We start from the raw sequence: 24,546 nt of genomic DNA, 5'->3' as shown, positions 1-24,546 counted from the left end.
ATAGTTTGTCTTCAGGCAGAGTTCTAGTTTATCCCATTGTGACTAGGTAAAGACAAGGAACTGCTGCAGTTTTCCTGAGTTCATTGAAACTTTTGTACTCCAATAAATGGCCTATTTTAGAGGATATCCCCTGGGTTGCTGAGAACAGTGTGTATTTTACAGGTCTTGGCTGGAACATTCTGTAGATGTCTGGTAAGTCCATTGGATCTATGATGTCATGTGATAACAACTTTTTTATGAGATGCTCTGTCTCTTAGTGAGTGGGGCCCTGAAATCATTCATTGTTATTGTGTTGGAATAAAGCTGTTTCTTTAAATTCAATGGTATTTGTTGTGTGGAAGTGGGAGATTTGGTGCTCAGTGCATGCTTAGACTTGTAATCTCCTTTTAATGGATGGTTCCTTTAATTAGAATAAAGTGATCTTTTAAGAATCTTTTTTGATTAGTATTGATTTGGAGTCTATTTTATCATAAATAACAGTCATCTCTGCTTGCCTTCTAGTTATATTTGCTAAGAATAACCTTTTCCATCCTTTCCAGATAAGGCCATATTTGATGGTACATTGTGTTTCTGGTCCAACAATTAAATAAATCATGTTTTCATAGTCTAGTTTTCTAGTCTGTCTTCTGATTGGTCTAATAATATTCAGTTACTATTAAAAGGTGTGAGCTAATTTCTATTATTTTATTGGTTTTACTTCTTTATTCTCCTATCTTTTATTCTTCCATATAGCATCACAGATGTGTCTATCTTTAGTCTTACCCGAAAAAACTCCTTTGTGTGTGTGTGAGACTATAGGTGTGATGTGTGTGTGTGCCTATATAGATGTGTGTGAGTGCATGTGTGTGTGTGTGTGTGTGTGTGTGTGTGAATGTGGCAGCCAGAGGCTGTGATATAACGTATCTTTAACAGTGACGCTCCATTTTATTTTTGAGCTGAGGTCTTCCATGAAATCTGGATCCCACAGATTTTGTTGGGATATCCAGCCAGGGAGTTTTAGGAATTTGCTCTTTCCTTACCCTGTTTTTCCATCTTATTACTGAGCCTATAGGACTGTGCCATCTCCTTAGCTCTCTGCAGTGTTTCTGCAGGGCTGGTGTAGGGGCAATGGCTTCCTTAAGTTTGTTGTTATGGGAATCTTTCCTTTCTTTTTCAACTATGACAAATCATCCCACTGCCTTGCTGGTTATTGTAATCTAGATTGACGACTGTTGTCTTTTGGAATTTGGGTTATTCTTGTTTTCAGCTTGAAACCCCCTAGAGTCACTTGGGAATTTTCCATCTCAGCAGAAGAATCGCCTTGCCATACTGGTCTGTGAGGAATTCTCTCGACTGTAGAGTTTCTGTTGAGAATTGTCTGTAATTCTGATAGCTTTGCATTTTACATGTGACTTGGTGCTTCTCTTGCAGCTGAGTTCTCTATGTTTAGTTTGGTTATTATCCAACATGGAGATATTTTCTCTTGTCTTTTTACTGCTCTGTAACAAATGCCTCCAGAACATGCTTATCTCTCTCCCGAAATTTGGGATATTTTCTGAGATGATTTTATTGAATGTATTATTTATGTCTTTAGCCCCCTTGAATTATAGACTTTCTACACTAGTGGCACCCCATAGATCTTATATGTATGGTTGCTTTTTTCTTTTTTCTTTTTTTTTTTTACTCTTTGCTCTTCACTCTTGAGCTTTTTTGGGAGCTGCCACCCACCCAGCTCCTAAATAAGTACACAGAGGCTTATTCTTACTTATGAATGTCCAGCCTGCGCTTGGCTTATTTACAGTCAGTTTTGTTAAACTTAAATTATCCAGTCTACCTTTGGCTCTGGGCTTTTATGTTTCCCTATTCTCTATACCGTTTGTTACTTCTTACTCTGTGACTGGCTGTGTAGCTGAGTGGCTGGTGCCTGATGTCCTCTCTTCTTCTCCTTTTGTTGCTCCTTGATCTTTTCTTGCCAGATTTCCACTCCTATTTATTCTCTCTGCCCGCCAGCCCCATCTATCCTTTCTCCTGAATTGATACTGGCTCTTTATTCAGCTCTTTATTTGACTAATCAGGTATTTTAGACAGGCAAAGTAACACAGCTTCAAATAGTTAAACAAATGCAACATAAAAGAATGTAACATCAATTTGCATCATTAAAATGATCCATAGCATAAATAGATGTAACATATCTTCATATGTTGTATGAGGCTGCTTGTTTGTTCCCGGCTGCCCAGAACTGAAATAATCACACAGAAACTATATTATTTGAATCACTGCTTGGCCTATTACCCCTAACTTCTTATTGGCTAACTATTACATCTTAATTTAATCAATTTCTATTAATCTGTATATCACCACATGGCAGTGGCTTACCAGCAAGGTTCCAGCTCCTCTGTTCCTGGTGGTGGCTACATGGTGTCTCTTGACTACGCTTTCTTTCTCCCAGCATTCAGTTTAGTTTTCCCCCCTCTAGCTCTACTCTTTTGCCCTATCACAGGCCAAGAGAGCCTCTTTATTCATTAACCAATAAAAGCAACACATATACAGAAGGACTACCCATACCAAATATATATGTTTTCTAATTTTTATCTTTGTCAGTGTCTGAATTTGTACATCTGCTCTTCCATTCCTGATAATATATCTTCTACTTGCTCCATGGTGTATGCATGTGTGGTGAATCCATGTCTGAGCACTGGTAAGCACACATGTATGAAGGCCAGAGGAGGACACTGAGTGTTAGTTCCCTCTCCCATTCTCTGCTTTACTGCCTTGATACAGGCAGGACCTCTACCTGAGCTTACAGCTCACTCGGCTGGGTCTATTGAGCTCTGCATTGGATGTGCATAGCATGTGCTCATACTCACCAAGTCATCTCCCCAACACCTTGATATTCCCAGATGATGGTTGGTTGCTATAAGTTGCTATAACATGAAATCACAGCTATTATTGTGAGTATGCTTGAATGGAATCTACTCTTTACAGAGCATATGAGAGCTGATGATCCTGAGTGCCGAGATCAAAATTACTGTATTTTCTTTAAGAACAAACCTTCACCAGTGTTGTAAGTTTCTCATAACTTGTCAGCTTCTGATGATGGAAAGTGATCCCAAAGAAATTAGTAAAGCCAACCCTTTTTAATTATACAAATGAACAGGTTTCTCTGCGATGTTTTCAGACTTGAATATATTGTGTTTAATCGTACCCACCCACCCTACTTAACCTTCTCTGCCTGTCCTCCCCATTGAACTAACAGTCCCCCACATATGAGAGAACACACATGATATGTGACATGATGATCTCTAGTTCCATCTACTCTGTGCAAATGCCATGGCAGGTTTCCTTCTTCTCTATGGCCGAGTGTCCCGCCGTGAATGTTCCAGACTGTATCCATCCTTCCCTCGGGCAGCCAGGCTGACTCTGTGTCTGTAAAATTGTGGCAATTGCTTTGAGAAACAGGGCATGCACGTTGTCTCTAGTCTAGTCTCGGTTTATTTCCTCAGGTGTATGCCAGGAGTAATCTAGCTTCGTTGTCTAGCGATTCACGTTTTAATTTTTGAGGAACTGCTCTAGTAAGCCCTACAGAGCTAACTGAAATCTCCACCGTGAGCATACAAGGCTTCTTTCCCCTGCATTCTCGCTAGTGTTTTTTTCTTGTAAGACTTTCATCCTTTTGGATGGTTTGCTCTATAACCCATTTGTTCCTCAGTCCACAAAACCCACGCCGAACATATCTGAGCATAATGGAATTTAATGGATCACACCACAGACCTGGAGATGACTAGCCCCATTGCACAGACTTTATGAAATCTCACTGGCCCACAGCCACAACCACAAAAGCCATGGTTTGATAGAGGTGCATTTTCTCTCGTGCTCTGCCTCTGGTGCTCCCTACCTTCTCAGTGCTCTGCTGTCTCTGATGCTCCCTCCCTACTGAGTGCTCCACTGTCTCTGGTGCTCCCTCCCTACTGAGTGCTCCACTGTCTCTGATGCTCCCTCTGAGTGCTCCACTGTCTCTGGTGCTCCCTCTGAGTGCTCCACTGTCTCTGGTGCTCCCTCTGAGTGCTCCACTGTCTCTGGTGCTCCCTCCCTGCTGAGTACTCTGCTGTCTTTGGTCTTGCAATTGGACTTCTGGGGGGGACCAACTCCTCTCTCTCCATGATCCGTAACAAAATCCTTCTGTTCACAAGCTGTGATGGAGCACTCTCTTGTGTCTCACGTTAGTAAACTATAACACTTCCAAACACCTAACTCTCTAAGAAGATCTCTCTGCTAGAATCGGCCTCTCCCCTCCCCACCTTTCCCTCTGTCTGTCTCCCAGTTTCTTGGTCCCTTGCTCTCCCACTTCTGTTTCTGAGAAGAAAACCTTCAACATTGCAATGCAAATACACAACAGTGCTTTCATCTCAGGATGAAGAGTTTGACAAACTTCACTTAGCCCAGAAGCTCTCCATTAGCCATACTGAAAGCAACAAAAGAAAATGCTTTAGAATATCAGACAAAGAGGGCAAGAGCAGAGAATTTATTTTTGTACACTTTCAACGGGCAAAATGGATAAAAATAATGAGATTTAATATTATAACTGGGTACTTTCAATGCTCAAGATTTTCTCTTATGAATTTAATTCATCTATTGATGGGGGTAAGATTGATAGTATGCATTGTCAAATAATCCCATATACGTTGTCATTATTCAAGCAGCAATTCATCTAATAAGTATTCGACATTCCTGAAGCTGGGCATGCAACCCAAACCACAAACAAAGCTAGGCATTGTGCTCATGAATTTTACTTCTCAGATCCTGAATACAATAGTCGTTGGTACGCCATTATATTTCACCAACACTTTCCAGAAAGGCAGGACTAAATAAGGGCAAGATGCGGAGCAGACCTGGAATTTCTCAACGTTGGCTGCACCTCTAAATCAAGGGTTTATGGTTGCCTTGCCATGACTGCGCTATCTTACACAAGTTACTTAGCATTTGTATTTCCCTGTATGAATGCGGCCACTAGGGTTTTATCTGTTAGCGTGGGATGTGTGTTCATTGTTCAGCAATTATTGTGATTGCTGTCATCCCCTGGTCACAACAAACGCACTTGCTCAACAGGATCACCTGTGCAACACTAAAAACCTTCTGCAGCCCTGGCTGCCCAGTAGACCCATCAGACCCCCAGTTTTGAGCGTGGAACACAGTTCAGGGACACTCTACTTGGTGGTTCCAACGTGCAGGCAGGTCTGGGAGTCAACCTTGCAGTCTGTATTCTAGACTTTTCCTATCCTATTCACCTGACTGCATTGGTAGAATCATTCTGCATCTGCGAAATTCATATAACCGAGGTGCATGCTTCTGGGTCTTGCACTGTAACATGAATACCAATATTTCCCACTTATCAAGAATGGGGACCGTGACTGTGTCGTGCACAGCTGCGTGTGTGTGACCCTAAACTGTGTAAGGACTGCCACCGCAGCCTCAGCTGGGCCTGCCTGGAGGAAGAGAGGGACGAGCAGGAAGAGAAAGCATTGCTTGGGGCGCTGGGCCCGGGCGGGAGGACAGCTCGGCCACTCCCGCTGGGATCAGCCCTTGGGGCCACTTTCCCGGTCCTCTGGACACCTCTCCTCTCCCACCCCGACCCGCGATCACGGCCCGGGCTGGTGTTGGCGCCCGCTCCCGGTTCCCGCCTGCACCGTGGGCTCCAGCGCTCTCTGCTCGTGTCATGGAGCCCGGGCCGTGCAGCAGGCCCGCCGAGCCGGGGATTTGCGTGAGCGGCTCGCCCGGAGCGGGCTCAGCGTTTCCAGCGTCCTTGCCGTCTGGCGCCGGGGCCGAGCCCGGGAGTCGCCCTGGAACCGTGGCCGCCGTGCTGCCGGCCGGAGGCTGCGGGGAGAGGATGGGCGTCCGCACCCCGAAGCAGTTCTGCCGCGTGCTGGAGAGGCCGCTCATCAGCTACACCCTGCAGGCCCTGGAGAGGTAACTGGCGCTGGCACCCGCTCCCCAGAGCCCACCCAGCAGGCAGCGTGGGGCGAGCGCACGGCTCGGCTCGGGGGCGAGCGGGGCGCAGGGGCCCAGGGACTTTCGGTTCCTACGCTGGTCCGGGGGCCGCAGGGACGGCGGTCTAGGAGATCCCGGCGCGCACAGCCACCGCGCATGCGTGCGCCTGAGTGGCCCAGGCGCGCCTCCGGTTTCCTGAGCAGGCACGGTTTTTCCTCTGGGTGATTTTTTATTTTTATTTTTTTACCTGGGAGATGGACCTGGCCAAATACCGGGCAGTAGAGAGAAGAGCAGGGTTAATGCCAGCCTTTCAATAGCAGGAGGGTGGGGTTGAGGCCCTAGAAAAGAGAAGGACGTTATTAGTTCCAGAAACAGTGAGCAGTGTCTGAAAGGCCCGAGGACCTGGTGAGATGGGAAGAAGGGATGCGTTACTTGTGTGGTTCTGTGATGGGGCTAAGGTGAGACTGGGAGGGTAGGAGTCGACACCAGTACAGAGGCCTCCATTTCTGCTAGGTCTTTACTCCTGAAGTCAGATAGGAGCCTAAGTGACGGGTTACATTTCAAGCTAGAGGGCTTCGATAGAAACCGCTGTCCTTGGAGTTTTCTACTGAGGAGCAACCCCCTCTCCCGTCCCCATCACACTTCAGAAAGCTCGTACGATTATTTTACTTTCTGATTATTGGCATTTAGCAAATGGAAGTGTAAGGAGCCGCAATCATCCTTGATTAATGTAATCAGGCCGGTGGTTACATCGGAAATTCAGTCAGACCTGGAAATGATTCCAGTTACCACCGCTGCCTGTGGCTTTTATTCCTCTTATAGTATGGAGGTTGCTTCATTCAGCCATCCTGTCAATACCACACACCTACAGGGTTCTAGTACCACATCCATGCCCTCCATGGGATGGCTCACAATGGAAGTAGCATTCATGCTAGCAATGGAATGGCTCTCAATGGATGCAGCATCTATGCTGGCCATGGGATGGCTCTCAATGGACATAGCATCCATGCTGGCCATGAGATGGTTTGTTATGGATGCAGCATCCATACTGGGCATGGCATGGCTCTCAAAGGATGCAGCATCCATGCTGGCCATGGGATGGTTTGCAATGGATGCAGCATTCATGCTGGCCCTGGGATGGCTCTCAATGGACATAGCATTCATGCTGGCCTTGGGATGGCTCACAATGGACATAGCATTCATGCTGGCCTTGGGATGGCTCACAAAGGACATAGCATTCATGCTGGCCCTGGCATGGCTCACAATGGACATAGCATCCATGCTGGCTCTGGGATGGCTCACAATGGACATAGCATCCATGCTGGCCATGAGATGGTTTGTTATGGATGCAGCATCCATACTGGGCATGGGATGGCTCACAATGGACATAGCATCCATGCTGGGCATGGGATGGCTCTCAATGGACATAGCATTCATGCTGGCCCTGGGATGGCTCACAATGGACATAGCATTCATGCTGGCCCTGGGATGGCTCACAATGGACATAGCATCCATGCTGGGCATGGGATGGCTCACAATGGACATAGCATCCATGCTGGGCATGGGATGGCTCACATTGTCAGCATTATGGAATGGTTTGCAATGGATCGCCTGCAGTGCCCACTGCCAGAGGATCCTTGCTTGGTAGTTATATGGAGGGAGTAGTAGATTTTTTTTTCATTTACCATCTCTTTACATGCGAAGTGCTTTGTATTAATTTGCTTTTTTGCATGTACCATGGTAGCCTGAGAGAAGTGAACACTAACAATTAAATCTTTTAATGTACAATAATGTTTGCAAAACATTATGAAATATAATATAAAATACAAATAATATAAAATATTGTGGAAAATATGGTGAAAGAACACTTGTTTTCCATTTTCCTTACTTGATAACAACAGTCTGAAATCTGAATAGTCTCCTCGGGAAATTGGGATAAATTATAACAGGTTGCTCACGGAACTTTGATTAATTTTTCATTTGATTAACAAGGACATGAGATTGGGAATCTTAGTCCCTCATGTGATCATTGCTTTGTGACAAGAGTATCTGTGAAGAAATTTTGTTTCAAGAAGCCACGTGACAAAAATATTATTTCAGGGCTGTGAAGTTCTGATAGGAGGCTTGGCTCAGTTCATTAACACACGTATCCCAATTTTACTGTTTAGAAAAATGTTCTTCCTGGATCTGAGCTTGAAATGGTTTTGTCCCTCACCGTCAGGGGCCCACAGAAGGGACAGTAGAGCAGTTCCCACAATGGAGCAGCTCCATTTGCATTGGGGCTGGTTGGGATTGTGCAGAAGGAAGCAGTAGACTGCTTTATGGAGAGGGGCCCTTTGTTTGTCCCAGCCACCCGGCTAGCTTACACCCAAAATAACCACACAAAAACTGTATTCATTAAAACACTGCTTAGCCATTAGCTCTAACTTCTTATTGGCTAATTCTTACATCTTAATTTAGGCCATTTCTATTAATCTGTGTATCGCCTCGTGACTATGGCTACGGGCAAGATTCTAACCAGCATCCATCTCAGGCAGAAGATCCGTGGTGTCTCTCTGACTCTGCTTTCTTCCTCCCAGAATTCAGTTCTGTCTTCTCTGCCTACCTAAGTTCTGCCCTATCAGGCCCAAAGCAGTTTCTTTGTTCATTAACCAATGGAAGCAACATACGAACAGAAGAACCTCCTACACCATTTCCCCTTTTCTGTTTAAACAAAAAAAGGAAGGCTTTAACTTTAACATAGTAAAATTACATATAACAAAACAGGTATCAAATAAGAATTGCAGTTATAATAATTATGTTTATCTTTTATCGTAACTAAGGAGAACTATAACTATTTATCTATTTTTAACTCCATTAAAGACTCTAGAAGGATATAATATTACTTGAGTAAACAGGAAGTACATTGTAAGCAACTTTTAAAACTCCAAAATTGACAGAGACATCTTGCTACTTGGATAGTCACCCAAAGTTTTTTGTACCGTTGGGGCATACATTGTTAGCCTATTGGCCCATAGTCTCCAGCAGACTTTTTTATGAAGAAGGAAATTTTAAAGACAGTTCTGCCTATATTGGCAGTTTGTCAATCACTTTTTTTGTGTACTGCAGAATGTCTCGCAAACTCTTTTATGAAGCAGGAACCCTGAAGAATCATCTTACCTTTAGGCAGGTTTAGCAGTCATTTTTTTTTTTTTTTTTTTTTTTTTTTTTTGTGGATCTTGCATGTCCAGTTTAGCAGTCCAGGCAAGAGCAGTTTTTTGCCCAAATGGCTAGCAAACTCCATAAGGAGCCTCTTCAGAATCTCCTACACCAGTAGACAGCATAGTGTGGCATCTGAGGAGAAGACTCTGCTGCTGCTCATTCTGGGAAAGGAGAGGCAGGTGATGCTCACCTTATGGACTCTTTGTTTGAGGGGTTACAATGTGGAGTTGACAGTTTAATGAACTTTAGCTCAGGGCTGGAGCCGGTTTCTTTTACTCCACTGTGTGACAGCTTTATCAATACCTGTTTAATCTTGGCAGGGGCTGGAGTCAGCTGGGAAAAACCTGCAGCTGGCTGGGTCACAGAAGGGTCAAGGTTTGTTTTTTATTATTGTTATTGTTAAGATATGAAATGTGGGGTTGGTGACTACGGTGGCCATGGAAATAAAACTTCTTACCAGTAATCTGATTTCTTTTTCGAGATTTTAGAAGTGTTGGTTAGTATGGAATACAAGATTTTGACTACACAGGAACAGACACGTGAATCTAAGCCATGCTTTTCTTGATGAGTGGGGCTGGGCAGCCCCATTAGGTCTGCTTTGACCTCACTTGCCCTAAAGCTTTTGTGATTTCTTCAGCCCTCTTAGGTGGAAGTCCCTGCTTAAGAGAACTTGTTCCTCGATGTGGTTCATGCTTATCAAAATGTCGTCATTTGGCCGTGGATCTCAACCACACACACAGTTGTCCTGGTCTATAATATTGCTTTAGTCCATTGCAAATTCTGCTGAGCAGAACAGATGAGAATTCCACGAGTGTTTCTCTAAATGAGCAATATTGGTCATTCAAGTTAAATCGAGATCATAAGAATGCCAGAGACAGGATGTGAGAAATGTTTAGGAGGTGGTATTGATCCCAGTGATTAGTGATTCAGAAAGAGAAAGGTGCTTACCATACTTTTAGTTGAATGGTAAAGTAGAGCAATTTGGTTTACTAAGGTCATGTCCAAGTGAAGGAAAGTAGTAAAGCTGTTGTATTTGTATTTTGTATTCAATTAGAGGTCTGCATTGTCTTGCCTTGGAGACTCCTTTTTTTTTTTTTTATTGAGTATTACTGAACTCTACATTTTTCTCTGCTCCCCTCCCTGCCTCTACCCTCCCGTTCAACCCTTTCCTAAGGTCCCCATGCTCCCAATTTACTCAGGAGATCTTGTCTTTTTCTACTTCCCATGTATGTCTGTCTCAATGTCCTCATTGTTGTCTAAGTTCTCTGGGATTGTGATTTGTAGGTGGGCTTTCTTTATGTTTAAAAACCACTTATGAATGAGTACATATGATAATTGTCTTTTTGGGTCTGGGTTACCTCACTCAAAATGATGTTTTCTAGCTTCATCTTTTTGCCTGCAAATTTCAAGATGTTGTTTTTTTCTGCTGTGTAGTACTCCATTGTGTAAGTATACCACATTTTCCTTATCCATTCTTTGGTCGAGGGGCATTTAGGTTGTTTCCAGGTTCTGGCTTTACAAACAATGCTGCTATGGACATAGTTGAGCATATGTCCTTGTGGCACAGTGGAGTATCCTTTAGATATATACCCCAAAGTGGTATTACTATGTCTTGAGGAAGGTTGTTTCCTAATTTTCTTAGAAATTGCCACACTGACATCCAAAGGTGGTTGGACCAGCTTGCATTCCCACCAGCAATGCAGAAGTGTTCCCTTTACCCCACAACCTCTCTAGCATAAGTTGTCATCAGTGTTTTTGATCTTGGCCATTCTTACAGGTATAAGATGGAATTTCAGAATTGTTTTGATTTGCATTTCTCTGATGACTAAGGATGTTGAGCATTTCCTTAAGTGTCTTTCAGCCATTTTAGATTCCTCTGTTGAGAGCTCTCTGTTTAGGTCTGTACTCCATGGTTTTTTTTTTCTTTTTCTTATTGGATTATTTGTTTTTCTGATGACCATTTTCTTGAGTTCTTTGTATATTTTGGAGGTCAGCCGTCTCTCCAATGTGGAGTTGGTGAAGATCTTTTCCCATTCTGTAGGCTACTGTTTTGTCTTGTTGACTGTGACCTTTGCTTTACCAAAGCTTCTCAGTTTCAGGAGGTCCCATTTATCAATTGTTTCCCTTAGTATCTGTGCTACTGGGATTGTATTTAGGACGTGTTCTCCTGTGCCAATGCATTCAAGTGTACTTCCCACTTTCTCTTCTATGAGGTTCAGTGTGGCTGGCTTTATGTTGAGGTCTTTGATCCTTTTGGACTTGAATTTTGTGCATGGTAATAGATATGGGTCTGTTTTCATTCTTCTACATGTTGACATCCAGTTATGTCTGCATCATTTGTTAAATATGCTTTCTTTTTCCCATTTGATATTTTTTGCTTCTTTGTCAAAAATCAGGTGTTTGAAAGTGTTTAGATTAACATCCATGTCGTCAATTAAGTTCCATTGGTGATGGAGGAAGGTCATTGGTTAAATAAAAAGAAACTGCTTGGCCCTCATTGGTTAGAAGATAGGTGGGAGGAGTAAACAGAACAGAATGCTGGGAGGAAGAGGAAGTGAGCTCAGACTCAACAGCTCTCCTCTCAGGGGCAGACGCCTCAGAGAGACGCCATGCTCCCCGCTCCCGGGAAGATGCACACAAGGAAGCTCCGACCCAGGATGGACATAGGCTAGAATCTTCCCGGTAAGACCGGTGCTACACAGATGATAAGAAATGGGCTAGTCCATGTGCGAGAGTTAGCCGAGAAGAGGCTAGATAGAAATGGGCCAAGCAGTGATTAAATGAATACAGTTTGTGTGTTGTTATTTCGGGCATAAGCTAGCCAGGCAGCCGGGGTGCTGGGGACGCAGCCCCGCCGCTCTTATTACTACAAATGGTGCCCAACCTGGCGCTCAGTCGGTAGAGCATGAGACTCTTAATCTCAGGGTTGTGGGTTCGAGCCCCACGTTGGGCGCCAGATCTCATTACAGATGGTCTTGAGCCACCATGTGGTTGCTGGGGATTGAACTCAGGACCTCTGGAAGAGCAGCCAGTGCTCCTAACCACTGAGCCATCTTTCCAGCCCCCTGTATTCATTTAAACACTGCTTGGCCCATTCTCTTCTAGGCTAATTCTCACATATTAATTTAGCCCATTTCTAATCATCTGTGTGTAGCACCCCAAGGTGCACTTACCTGGAAGATTCTAGCCTATGTCCATCCTGGGTCAGAGCTTCATCCCGGGAGCGGGGCATGGCGTCTCTCTGAGGCATCTGCCCCCGAGAGGAGAGCTGTTGAGTCTGAGCTCACTTCCTCTTCCTCCCAGCATTCTGTTCTGTTTACTCCTCCCACATATCTTCTAACCAATGAGGGCCAAGCAGTTTCTTTTTATTTAACCAATGACCTTCCTCCATCACATTGGTCCTCCTGTCTGTTCTTATGCCAATACCAGGCTGTTTTCAGTACTGTATCTCTGTAGTAGAATTTGAAGTCAGCGATTGTGATGCTTCGAGAAGTTCTTTTATTGCACAGGATTGTTTTGGCTATTCTGGTTTTTTTGCTTTTCCATATGAAGTTGAGTACTGTTCTTTTGAGGTCTGTGAAGAATTTTGCTGGGATTTTTGATGGGCTTTGCACTGAATCTGTAGATTGCTTTTGGTAAGACTGGCATTTTTACTATGTTAATTCTACCTACCCAAGAACATTGGCGATCTTTCCATTTTCTTGTGTCTTCTTCAATTTCTTTCTTCAAAGATTTAAAGTTTTTGTCATACAAGCCTTCCACTTGTTTGGTTAGAGTTACTCAGATATTTTGTGGCTATTGTGAAGGGTGATGTTTCTCTGATTTCTTTCTCAGCCCATTTATCATCTGTGTACAGGAGGGCTCCTGATTCTTTTGAGTTAATCTTGTATCCTGCTACATTACTGAAAGTGTTTATGAGTTGTAGAAGTTCCTTGGTAGAATCTTTAGGGTTGCTTATGTAAACTATCATATCATCAGCAAATAGTAAGAGTTTGACTTCTTCTTTTCTGATTTGTAGCCCCTTGATCTCCTTTTGTTGTCTTGTTGCTCTAGCTAGGAACTCAGGAACTATATTGAATAGATATGGAGTGAGTGGACAACCTTGTGTTGTTCCTGATTTCAGTGGGATCACTGTGAGTTTCTCTCCATTTAGTTTGATGTTGACTGTTGACTTGCTGTATATTGCCTTTATTATGCTTTGGTATGTTCTTTGTATCCCTGCTCTCTCCAAGACCTTTATAATGAAGGGATGTTGTATTTTGTTGAAGAGTTTTTCAGCATCTAATGAGATGATCATGTGGTTTTAATTTTTTCAGTTTGTTTATTTGGTTGAGACTCCTTCAAAGCCTGGCCAAAACCAGTGGTTCCAAGGCTCACAGAGCTAGAGGACTTTCTGTTGATAAGGGATTAGCAGCCAGTCTGCCTCACTAACTCAGTATTTTATCCTAAATCTTCAATATGGGCATGGAAAAGTGGGAATCTGTAAACAGTGGCTACAATGCAATCCAGAGTTAAGTTTCCATCAGGGCGAGCATGTTGGAGAGCAGCAGCTGCCATTGTCCCTTTAAGGCTCGATTTCAGCATCCTGGATGAGTGTTTTAGAGGTAGGTGTTAAAGGGGCTTGATTTCCCCTGGGTTTTTAAATAAGAATTTGTGTACCTGTTCTGTTTTCAACTGGTTTTTATTAAACCATCTGAGCAGAGTATGCTTGTAACATTTGTCATTCCAGGGGAAAATAACTTCTGAGATATTATATTTCCTCCTCAAAATGTCTGTAGGTGTTATGGAGCCCGGGGCTAGGTTTATATCTGTTATGGAATGTGCTAGGAAGGAAATAATCATTTGGATTTGATAGAATCAGGCTGCCGGGGTTTGGTGTGGACTTGTTTTCAACTCAGAGGTAGACCAGATGCTTCTATTCATTAAGTATTTACTCAGCATGCACTGTGTGAGGTACTTAAGGTCTTTTACAGTCTCATGATTTTACCTTATTAAAAGTGTTTTACAGAATTAAAAATTAATTCTGTGTCTTGAAAAGAATGTGAATAAATCCTTTGAAATACAAACAGTTCTTACAAAAGCTTGCCAGGTTCTGGGTTTATCCTGGGTTGTTGAACAAAATATCATAGTAAGCTTACTACCTTTTGAGTGGTTTTGAGTAATGTTTTCTAAATTATCACTTTTTTTCAGGGACTTTTCTTTATTTCATGCTATACATTATATTCTTATTTTTATTTGACCTAATCAACAATACTATGTTTAACTTAATAGGAAGGTCCCATGAAATGTACACTTCGAAAAACAGTGGTTTAAAACATTTTAAAGCTGGGCATAAAGGTTATTGGGGTAAACTCCAAAGTCAGATTGGGTTTAGCCCAGTCCCTTCATTTTCTCTTGGTGTGGTTATGGGCAGGTCATTGTTTTTGTGTCTTCAAGAGTAAAATAGAGACTGTAGCATTTTTTCCCCAAAGAGCTGAGTATTGAGATAGTGTATGTAAAATTCTCATCACAGTCCACAGACGCTAACAAAGATTACACATTTTTAGCTGTTTCTATAACTAATATTATTGAAAGTAAAATACGTGCTAAGTTCTGGGTTGCAGTCTTTCTGAGAACCGGCAGCCTATTGAGGAAGATAGAACAATCCTGACCGCAGCATCATGGTCTCAATAATCTTTGTGGATGAGTCTTTCAGAAGTGGAAGGTAAGGAGGCTGTACCCAGCTTTGTAGTCAAAGGAGGTTTCCTGGACTGTATTGTGTTTGCAGCTGTAGAGCAAGGGGAGCTAAGATTTGGGTTAGTAGGATAAGAGAGCGAGGAAAGCAATACGGAGAAACAGGAGCAACACAGAGGCATGCCTGTAGGAGGATGTGTTCCCTCTAAATTGTTTTTCCCTTCACTGTGAGAGGATCATCTTAAGAGAGGGAAAGCTTACATTTGCAGGGGATGCAGCCTGTTACAGTGGGGAAGGCAGTGGAAATGAGTCAGCAGGGTTAACCTGGAAGCAGAGAATGTAGCCTGGATGCTGACTTGGTTTTAACCTTCAAAGGTGTGGTGACCTGCTATTACTAGCCATGCTTCTTGCCCTAAGGTCCCACGCTATCTTGAAATAGCACTATCAGCTGGGTGCCAAATGTTCAAATCTGTAAGCCAGTGGGGGCACTTTGGACCCTTACCCACTACTTTCCATTCAGGAAGTAGCTAGGCAGAAAGTAAAAGGGTTATGGCAGAGGGGACACCTGTGTGTTTTGGGACTGGGAGGAGGCAGTAAGGTCTACAAAGGCCTGGACAAGAGCCAGCAACATGGCCCCAGGGTTTGAACGTGAGAGGGATCATCCAGAAGCAGCAAGAATAGATTGTGTTGGGATAAGATGAGGAAACATTAAGAATCGCATTAAGTACTGGACATCGGCGATTACAGGAAAGAACAATGGATCACAGCTGTGGGAGCTGAGCCCTGAGCCAGACCCTTTCAGAACTCCACAGTGAGGAGACACTGAAGAGTGGTAACTTGGATTTGCTGTAGTCTTTGTGAACAGGGTGATTTCACACTCCTACGATAGCAGGTTCTAGAGTTGTGAAGAATGAGACTGGTGTGGGGGATGGGCCAAACAAACCAAGGAACAGTTTGTAGGTGATCTCGTTCTGGAGTCCTTATCCCGTGTAAGGACTGCAGATCGCTCTTGGGGATTCCATGCTGCTGCATCATTTTCATCAGTTAAGTCATTCTGAGATGTCTGACAAAATATGAAAGTAATAGAGTAGCTTTTACTTAAGATCTAAGTGAAAAATCAAGGAAACCAGCCCATAAGTATTGGAAGATATTACAGTATGGGGGTAGTTTATTTGTTCAATAAACACTTTGATAAGAGTTTTTTTTAAAAGCAAGACTGATAAGTGTTGCCATGGGACCTATACTCTAGAAGATGAATTAAATAAAACAAAACAAATAAAAACCACACACAACAAAACACGAAACAAAACAAAAGAAAAAACAAATCTCCCAAAACAACAAAGTCATATTGAATTGTCAATGAAAAAAGTGGTATTTTTCTGTCTTTATTAATTTTGAATGAAATAGAAATATAGAGGTATACTATAGTTCTATACTATGAAAGATAGTAAAGTCATTATATGAATCTGTTACATAAATTATAGAAGTATATCATATTAATTATCATATAAATGTCTTCTGAATAATGCCTCTGTCAGAGACGGAGTACCAGTATTACACAACTATCATACAAGTTCAAAAAGAGAAGTGCAAAATGCATGTTAAGTGCTTTTCTTGTTATCTGTGATTTGATATTTGATACATTTTCAGGACTTAACTATTGTAGCATGAATGTATAGAATTTCATTGGCTTATAGCTCTAATTTCTCTTAGTTTCAATGGCTTTTTTTGTTGTTGGTATATAAAATATTAGAAAATTTAAGTGATTCTGTGGGTCAGAGGCCTTTGTCCCGGTTTGGGGCATTGGACATGCAGGTCCCCAGTGTCATTTGCTGGCTAGCACTAGTATCCATAAGCTTGTGAAACTTGCTGATTCCAGAGCCAGAGCCAGGCAGCGTGGACCGTGATTAGTCTGGGTGCGGGCGGTGTGAGGTCCAGTTTTTAGTTTTCATAGTTGAGTGGTTGGTTGCAGCTCATGGAGCATCTTGAGATAGTCGGCCGACAGAACTTGGTAGTATTGAGTTCTTCCACTGTGGGAGAAAATAATAAGGAAAATATGCATTTTAAAGCATATTCTTTTGTGTGTTTTCTCAGACAATTTACAGATACACCATTTGTTCAAATTTAATTGAAGTGAAAAATAATCTAATGTATGTCTTGTGTAGTATAGCATACTTTATGTACCATGCCATGTAAGATACACAGTGTGAAAAAAATCACCTCAATTGATAGTGTGAAATGCTTAGTGACTCCTAGACTTAACCAAAATGTATGACAACTGAGCTTTCGGGTATAATCTCCCTATGTGGACTGATAATATTTATACTGGAGTTCAGTTTTCCTTTATGAACCTTAGAGTCCAGTTATATTAAATGCACACTTGCTTTCCTTGTAGAGTATGCTGGATAAAGGACATTGTTGTGGCCGTGACAGCGGAGAACATGGAAGCAATGAGGAGCATCATCCAGAGGTATGGGCATAAGCGCATCTCACTAGCCGAGGCTGGAGCCACACGCCACAGGTCCATTTTTAATGGCCTGAAAGCCCTGGCAGAAGACCAGCCAGACGTTGTGATCATCCACGATGCCGTGAGACCTTTTGTCGAGGAAGACATTCTCCTGAGAGTTGTCACAGCAGCTAAGGAACATGGGGTGAGTGACACTGAGGATGGATGAGGGGCCAACATGGTGCCGTGGTTACTTTGCTGCGTTTTGGTAGAGCTGTGTTTAATGGTCCCTAAGTGGGTACAGTGACCTGAAGACATTACTTTAAGGCTGTCATCTCACTGTATGCTGTGATTCTTGATCTGTTTTTGGTATATCCTTTATGATGTTGTAATATGAGCAATTTGGAGGATTCACTAATGATGCCATTAAAATATATGCCTGTTACACTCATTTACTCCTTCCTTATCCCCTCATAGTTAGCTTTTCTCTTCCTCTTCATGCTATATGTACCAACATGTGTATTTGTTTACGTATATACATACACCACTGGCTAGATGCCACATATGAGAGAATCTGAGGTTTATTTATTCCTGACATTGGAGGTAATGGACATGAATTGTGAAAAAGGACATAAAGCTCATTATTTTTCTAGTTATAATTCTGTTCTGAATTCTTTGTTTTTTTATGATGAATGAGTATATAAAACATATTCATGCTGTCAGAACTCTTCATAAACCCACTTAAGTGTTTGGTGGTAGGGCCGCTTAAAAGAACTGCAAGGCTTTTGCAGCTAAAGCTGGGTCAGGAAGCCTCACTTAAATGAGACAGGCTTGCCTCTAGCAAATAGAGCCTACCTGAGAAAATGCTGCTACAAAGAAGCCATGCTTAATTCTGTTCTTTTGTGTCTAGAATGACTTCCTAAGCTTTCTCAGGTTTTATGTGGATGTAGTTGTCTATGTTGGCACCATTTTTTGACAGAGCTTTCTGTTGTGCCTGGTTCCACAGCCATTCAGTCCCAAAGAAACACACAGAGGTCTAGATTAATTAGAAACTGGTTGGCCTAGTAGTTCATGCTTTCTTATTAACTAGCTCTCACATCATACATTAACCCATAATTCTTGTCTGTGTTAGCAACGTGGCTTGGTACCTTTTATCAGTGAGGCATTCTCATCTTGCTTCCTCTATGTCTGGGTGACAACTGCAGACTGAGCCTTTCCTCTTCCCAGAATTCGCTGTTCTGGTGGCCCCACCTATACTTCCTGCCTGGCTACTGACCTATCAGCATCAATAAAGGTACACGACCATTGTCCCACAGCAGTTTTTTTTTTATATAATGAAGTTTCTAAATATATATCCATAAATGGAACTTTAATGAGATAAATTCATAAGCAGTTATATTTCCAAAAGGCATAGAAATATAGACGAAGTCCAGATATACACAATTAACAAAACCTAGGCCATAAAACTTGATTTTGTACCTTGAATCTTTCAGAAATGGCTTATTTTCTAGAGTCAATAGCCACACACGACTTTTGCATTGCGTACAGGAAGGCATTTGAAGACAACGAGATTGTTTTCCTTGCTGTATCACCTAGATAAACACAGGCTGGGATAATGACTATTGCTACCTGTAGAGCGTGTTTACTTTTTCCTGTTCTTACCAGGTAAATGTCTGTAATTATGGGCACAGATCCCAAACTTAAGTTTCCATTCTAAATTTGAGACAGAGAAAAAAACATTGTGTGACACAGTTCCTGGGGAGACTCACCCCGGATAGGGAACCAATGACAGGTTAAAGAAAAGGTACTACCTATGTCCAACTTGATGAGCCAAGGAGTTTAATTGGTGTTATTTACAAGAATGTCAGTGGGTAGACACACTGGTGTAGAAAGTCTTAGACTGCATCACCGAAAGCGTGCCGCAGCATGGGTGGTACTCACACTAGCTGGAAACACTGCACAGCCTGCAGCAGCTCAGCAGGTTGGAGACAGGGTCTTTTTCTAGGTCTCTGATTTGGTCTCAGTCTCTTCTGGGCAATTCAGCTGGTTTCTTCTTCCAGGCTTTTGGCTAAACTCTTTCTTCAACAAATGTAGCTTGGCTGAAGCTGCCTTTCGTAGGCAGTTCCTCTTGTCCGAGAGTCTTCTAGGCAGCTGACTGTTCTGTCTCTTCCGGGTGCTCCCCAGTCCTTACTGCTTTTATAACTTTGGGGAGGGAGAAGCCTAGAGTTGCTGTTCAGTTTCAGAGACTTCCTGAGTCCTCTAAGTTGTTTAATGGAAGCAGGAGGTTTGCCTCTGAGGAAGCTGCTGCAAAACATACAGAGATGTTTGTTAGATATTTGATTGCATTGATGCTCAAGACCATTAATAGAGTTAGCCTTGAATCAGGGGCTGGAGTCAGTTACTATTCAATTGGAATTAGCCATAGAAAAGCATGCTAGAGAGGCACAGGAAAGAGTGGGAGGGCCTTGGAAAGATTCGTGGCCTTTTCCATCTCGGAAATGTGGAGAGAGAGGTTCACTGGTCATTCCTCCACTCCTTTCTTGATCAGGGTTTTATCCCAATATCTGACTCCCAGGTTTTTATCAATAACAGAACAATTTAGGAAAATGGTTCAGAGATAATACAGCTTGATAGATCTCAGTTTTGTTTTGGTATTGGGAATTCTCTTGGTAGTGTCTTCAGTGACAAAAGATATTTATCTTGCTCTAATTAATATGTTGAGAGTGCCATTGCTTCACAGTGATTAATAAATAAATAAATTATCAAAATGTATGGCAGCAACTTTTTGTTAAACATGCCAAGGAGAATCTTGAAAAGCTCTCTGTAAAAATGGATTGAGTGATTAGGACCGCTGTGATGTGGAGAGGTTGGCGACCTCATCTCTAGCTAGCTTTCGCTCCCTAAGTACCCATTCCTTACTCACCTCTGTGCTGGAAGTAATGAACCATGACTCACAGATAAAGAGTTTAGCATCTGTTAACCTAACAAAACGCGAACTTCCCCCAACCCCAAAGCTAAGATGTCATCAGAGAGTGTGCACGGTCAATAGTGCTCTCCCCATCTTGTAACCACCTCTGTGATGTTTCCATCAATGCGTTTGAAAGTGTCTGGATTTATTACACTCTCTGTTTTGTTACTATAAAACTTCACGAGACTGCTTCCACAGTGGAATGTGAAATTTAGAGTAACCTAGATTGGTGTTCACAGGCTATATTCACTTGAGTTTGGCTTCAGAATAAATTCTCTCTTATTTCTATTGAGGTGAGAGCTGTGTTATTGTTCATTGACAAACATTTGTGGCAATTCTTATTAAATTGTCATTTTCTTAAATTGTGAATCAAAGTATTTCTTAAATTCAATCACATATGTATCTTAAAATCAACAACTTGTATTTTTAATGAAATCTGGACCTTCCTAATTACATTTAAAAACATGATTCAAAACCAAAACTTTATGGCATTTATTTTGAAAAAGGACATAAGAAGTATAGTTTCAGCCTGCTGTCATGCTTTCTGCTATAATGATAATAAACTGAACCTCTGAAACTGTAAACGAGCCACCCCAATTAAATGTTTTTCTTATAAGAAAAAAAAAAAGAAGTATAGTTTCATTTGGATACATTGTGTTGGTTTTTATGGATAGGAAAGGATGATTTTCATGAATGGTAAAGTTCATGAGTTTTACCTGGATCTGAGTACTAAGGACTTTCCTCAGTTCATTGATGATTAACTAGTTGTTATAGTTGCTTTAAATTTAAATTCAGAGAAGCACAAACTTCTATTCAATAAAAATCAATTCTTACATAAACTAAAAGACAGGAAAAACTGGGATCTTCATGGAGGAGTCACTTAGACCCCACTAGACAGAACATATTTACGTATTTATAGGTAAAATTTATTGAGCATTGCTCTGGTTATCTGCAAGCTTTAAAATGATGATGAGCTTAAAGGCTTCATTGAGATAAGGTGGGCGGGTCCACTCTCAGGAACAGGTTTTTTACTGATACACTCCTGCCAAAGTTTCCATAAGAGCTGCCTATAACACTGCCCCAGGAACCCCAGTAACACACAAACAATACTTCCTGCCAGCTTAGATGTGGAATCTAGAAAATGCAAATGTGGTGGAGACAAGAGAAGTTGTATTTGTTCAAAGGGGGTAAATATTGCCTTTGTTAGGACTGACCTGAGCCATGCCCACTCACCGCTGCCTATATTCCAGTTTCATTTAAAAACTGTTAATGGAGATGGGGTACACCAACAACTAGGAATAAGTGTGGCTGCATACAGACTCTTGGGAGTGTCCCCAGCATGCGGTTTCTCTCTGTGTGGCCACATTCTCAAGTTCCACATGGGGGAAAGATGGCTTCTATAGGGCCAGTGGCAAGATTCTTACTTTCTTACTATTAATGTTAATTCGAGTATAAAATACTAAGTGAATTTTTTCATTTTTTTTAAAAAATAGATTTTGTCATTTTTTCCTGTTGTCTTTTTCCTTTCTTTTTGATAAGTCTGTAAAATAAATTTAGATGGAGAGATGGTTTAGTGGGTCACCTTATCCAGCCTTGATATGAGGGTTTGTGCCCAGTCTTTTTGTAACTTGTTAGGACCTGCTCTGTGGATATTCTGGGAGGGCTGCTCCTTTGTGAGGGAATTGGAGGAGGAGTTGGTTTGGGAATGAGGAGGTGGGAGGAGAGACTGGGAAGGGTGGAGGGAGTGGGAAACTGTGGTTTGAATGTAATGTGTGAGAGAAGAATAAAAGTTAAAAGACAAAACAAAAAAAAAGCATGTATTTGTTACTCTTGCAGAAATAAAGCTCGTACCACATTCATGACTTGTGGCTAACAACACCTGTAGCTCAGGCTTCAGGAGATCCACTGTCCTCTTCTGGCTTGATAGGTGACTGGACTCATGTCCACAAACCCACACTGATACATCATTTAAAAAAAAGACGCTAACAAGTACACTGTTGATAGTCCCTTGAAGTGCACTGCATTTAAAGAGATGTTTATAGATTCCTCATGCTTGTTCAGTTATAGGAAATGCCTGGATGAGCTGCTTTCCTCTTTTACTTGGGTTTATTGTCCTTTATGAAATTGCATTCATATCTTTATTCTAGAAAATTCCAAAACATTGTCTGGTTATTCTCTGCCACATTTCTTCTCTGCCTGTATTTTCCTTTTCCTGCATGCTAGGTCCTTTTATCCCATCTTCATGTCTAGCTTTTTTCCTGTTTCCATGCTTTCTGGGTGCCAAGTCCTAGGTGATCTGTTTTCTATTTCATTCACTTTTTAGCTGTGTCTAATCTCCTGGTTAGGAATCCATTTAATATTTTTCAGTTCTTTGCAGTTCTTTCTAGTCCGTTTTCAAATGTGATTAGTCCTCTTTCTGGTTTTGATTTTACATTTTGCTCTTTAATATCTAAACCATTTATACATTGCAGCTAATTGTGCTTCTTGGGAGCTCTCCAACTTTTCTTTCTGCTCACTTTTGCTCGTGATTTGTTTCCTCCATTGCCTTATAGTTTGAGCTGCAACAGATGTCAAGGAACAAGTCCTGATCTTGTTTGGCAGGACTTTATCAGGGAGAATCCCAGGGACGTGGGAGAGGGTGCGTTTCTGAAGCATGGATTTATGTTCTTTCTGCCAGCAGATCCAAGCACATTACCAACTTCAAGCAGTGTTGCATTGTTTCTTGGCTTGCGGTTTTGTAGATGCTGGGTAGCATTAAATCAAACTCTTCCGCCACATATGCCAAGCTGATTATGAGGACTTTTCAGAAGCTGCTGCCCCTGCTGTATAGGTCTAAAGCCAAGACAGTCTTGCTTGCGGCCTTCCTTTCCTTGGGTGTTCTACCTTTTAAATAAGGGCTGTGTCCTTTGTAAGCCTGTGTCAGCCTGTCCTAACCAAGTGGCACAGGCGCAGGATGTTATCATTCTTTGTTGTCTATTAAATTTAAATATTCCCATTAGCTCAAAACATTTTTATAATCTTATTTCCTTTGTTTCTGGCCATTTTCTTTGTTATTCCCAGGAAATTTTGTCATAAGCTCAGTCATATTTTTAAAAAACTTTTTGTAAAATTCTGACTTGGTTTTGTTTGTTTTTTCAATTGCAGTGGTTTTAAAAGGAAATTTTTATGCCATTTTGACAAAAATAGAAATATTCATCTCTTCCAAACATGAAGTAATCTTATGGTTCTACAGTTAAGATGTTGGTGAAAAGCAATGAGTATTTCTTACAAGGGGATGTTAGGGAGTGAAAGTATGCCAGGATACTAAAGGATGATGTCTACCAGGTGCTCGGCACTCGTGTACAGGGCCAGCCAGGCTGCTGGGTATTAGGAGAACTGGCACTGTCCAGCTACTGCATGCTCTAAGCATTGATAATCATAACGTGGATTGTAAATGCTGCAGTGCCAACCAAGCAGTTTTCAAAACTTAACCCCGGAACCTGTTCGTGCATCTTCTTGATTTTAGGTGCAAAATGTTGTGGCATTTCCTCCTGTATGCTGTGAATTTGTGTTGATTTTATTGGTTGAGGAATAAAGCTGTTTTGACCAATGGTCAGGCAGAATAGACCCAGGTGGGAAATCCAACTAGAGATATGGAGAGAAAGAAGGTGGGGTCAGGGAAATGCCATGAGCCGCCAAAGGAATAAGATGCTGGAACATTACTGTTAAGCCACAGCCATCTGGTAATACACGGATTAGTAAAATGGGTTAATTTAATTGTAAGAGCTAGTCAGCAGTATGCCTGAGCCATTGGACAAATAATTATAATTAATATTAAGCCTCTGAGTGTTTATTTGGGAACTTGCAGTCGGGAAGGAAACCTCCATTTAGAGAAACATTTGATGTTTCTGTGCTTACTTGCATATATTACAGTTTTCCTAATCAAGTTACGTATTTGCTCTCTGTACTTCCGTATCTCAGCTTATTTCCCAAGGCATAGCAATATGACTTCTTCTAGAACTATTCTTTTTAATATCTTGGGACTTCTTGTTTCAGAAACAAAATTATTTTTATAGTATGCTTTATAGTAGAGTATTTCACTGACATTTGTTCCAAGTTCTTGGAAGAATCTATAGACTTGGACTTTCTAACTAATAGTTGTTTTTTTTTTTTTAAATTAAATTTCTGGTCTTGGGATCACACCTGATGCTCATTGGAGAGGAGGTAATTTGGGATGGAAGTTGGGCACTGAAAAGGCTTGTGATGCAACTAGAGGATTAATTCTTTGTGCTGCCCCTTCGCATAGGTGAAGAGG

The 24,546-nt window shown here is 41.8% G+C and overlaps 1 protein-coding gene across 5 annotated transcripts in view; it reads left to right on the top strand.

Annotated features, from left to right (window-relative positions):
• The first annotated feature begins 5,290 nt into the window (after positions 1–5,290).
• Crppa (CDP-L-ribitol pyrophosphorylase A) overlaps positions 5,291–24,546 on the top strand; it is a 260,261-nt gene continuing 241,005 nt past the window's right edge. For 4 of the 5 annotated variants that reach the window (XM_041658392.1, XM_041658390.1, XM_041658391.1 and 1 more), the window contains exons 1-2: positions 5,291–5,943; positions 17,234–17,489. In XM_041658392.1, the coding sequence (XP_041514326.1) occupies positions 5,693–5,943; positions 17,234–17,489 (507 nt within the window). In that variant the 5' untranslated portion in view covers positions 5,291–5,692. Of the gene's footprint in view, positions 5,944–6,248; positions 6,370–17,233; positions 17,490–24,546 lie in introns of those variants that run through there. The other variant, XM_041658393.1, reaches the window with a different exon arrangement.

This window comes from Microtus oregoni, unplaced genomic scaffold (assembly GCF_018167655.1).
Source record: "Microtus oregoni isolate MIOR12 unplaced genomic scaffold, Mior012 000009F_ref0000495, whole genome shotgun sequence".
Taxonomy (NCBI): Eukaryota; Metazoa; Chordata; class Mammalia; order Rodentia; family Cricetidae; genus Microtus; species Microtus oregoni.
The sequence above is the reverse complement of the archived record's forward strand: the minus strand, read 5'-3'. Positions and strand labels throughout refer to the sequence as shown.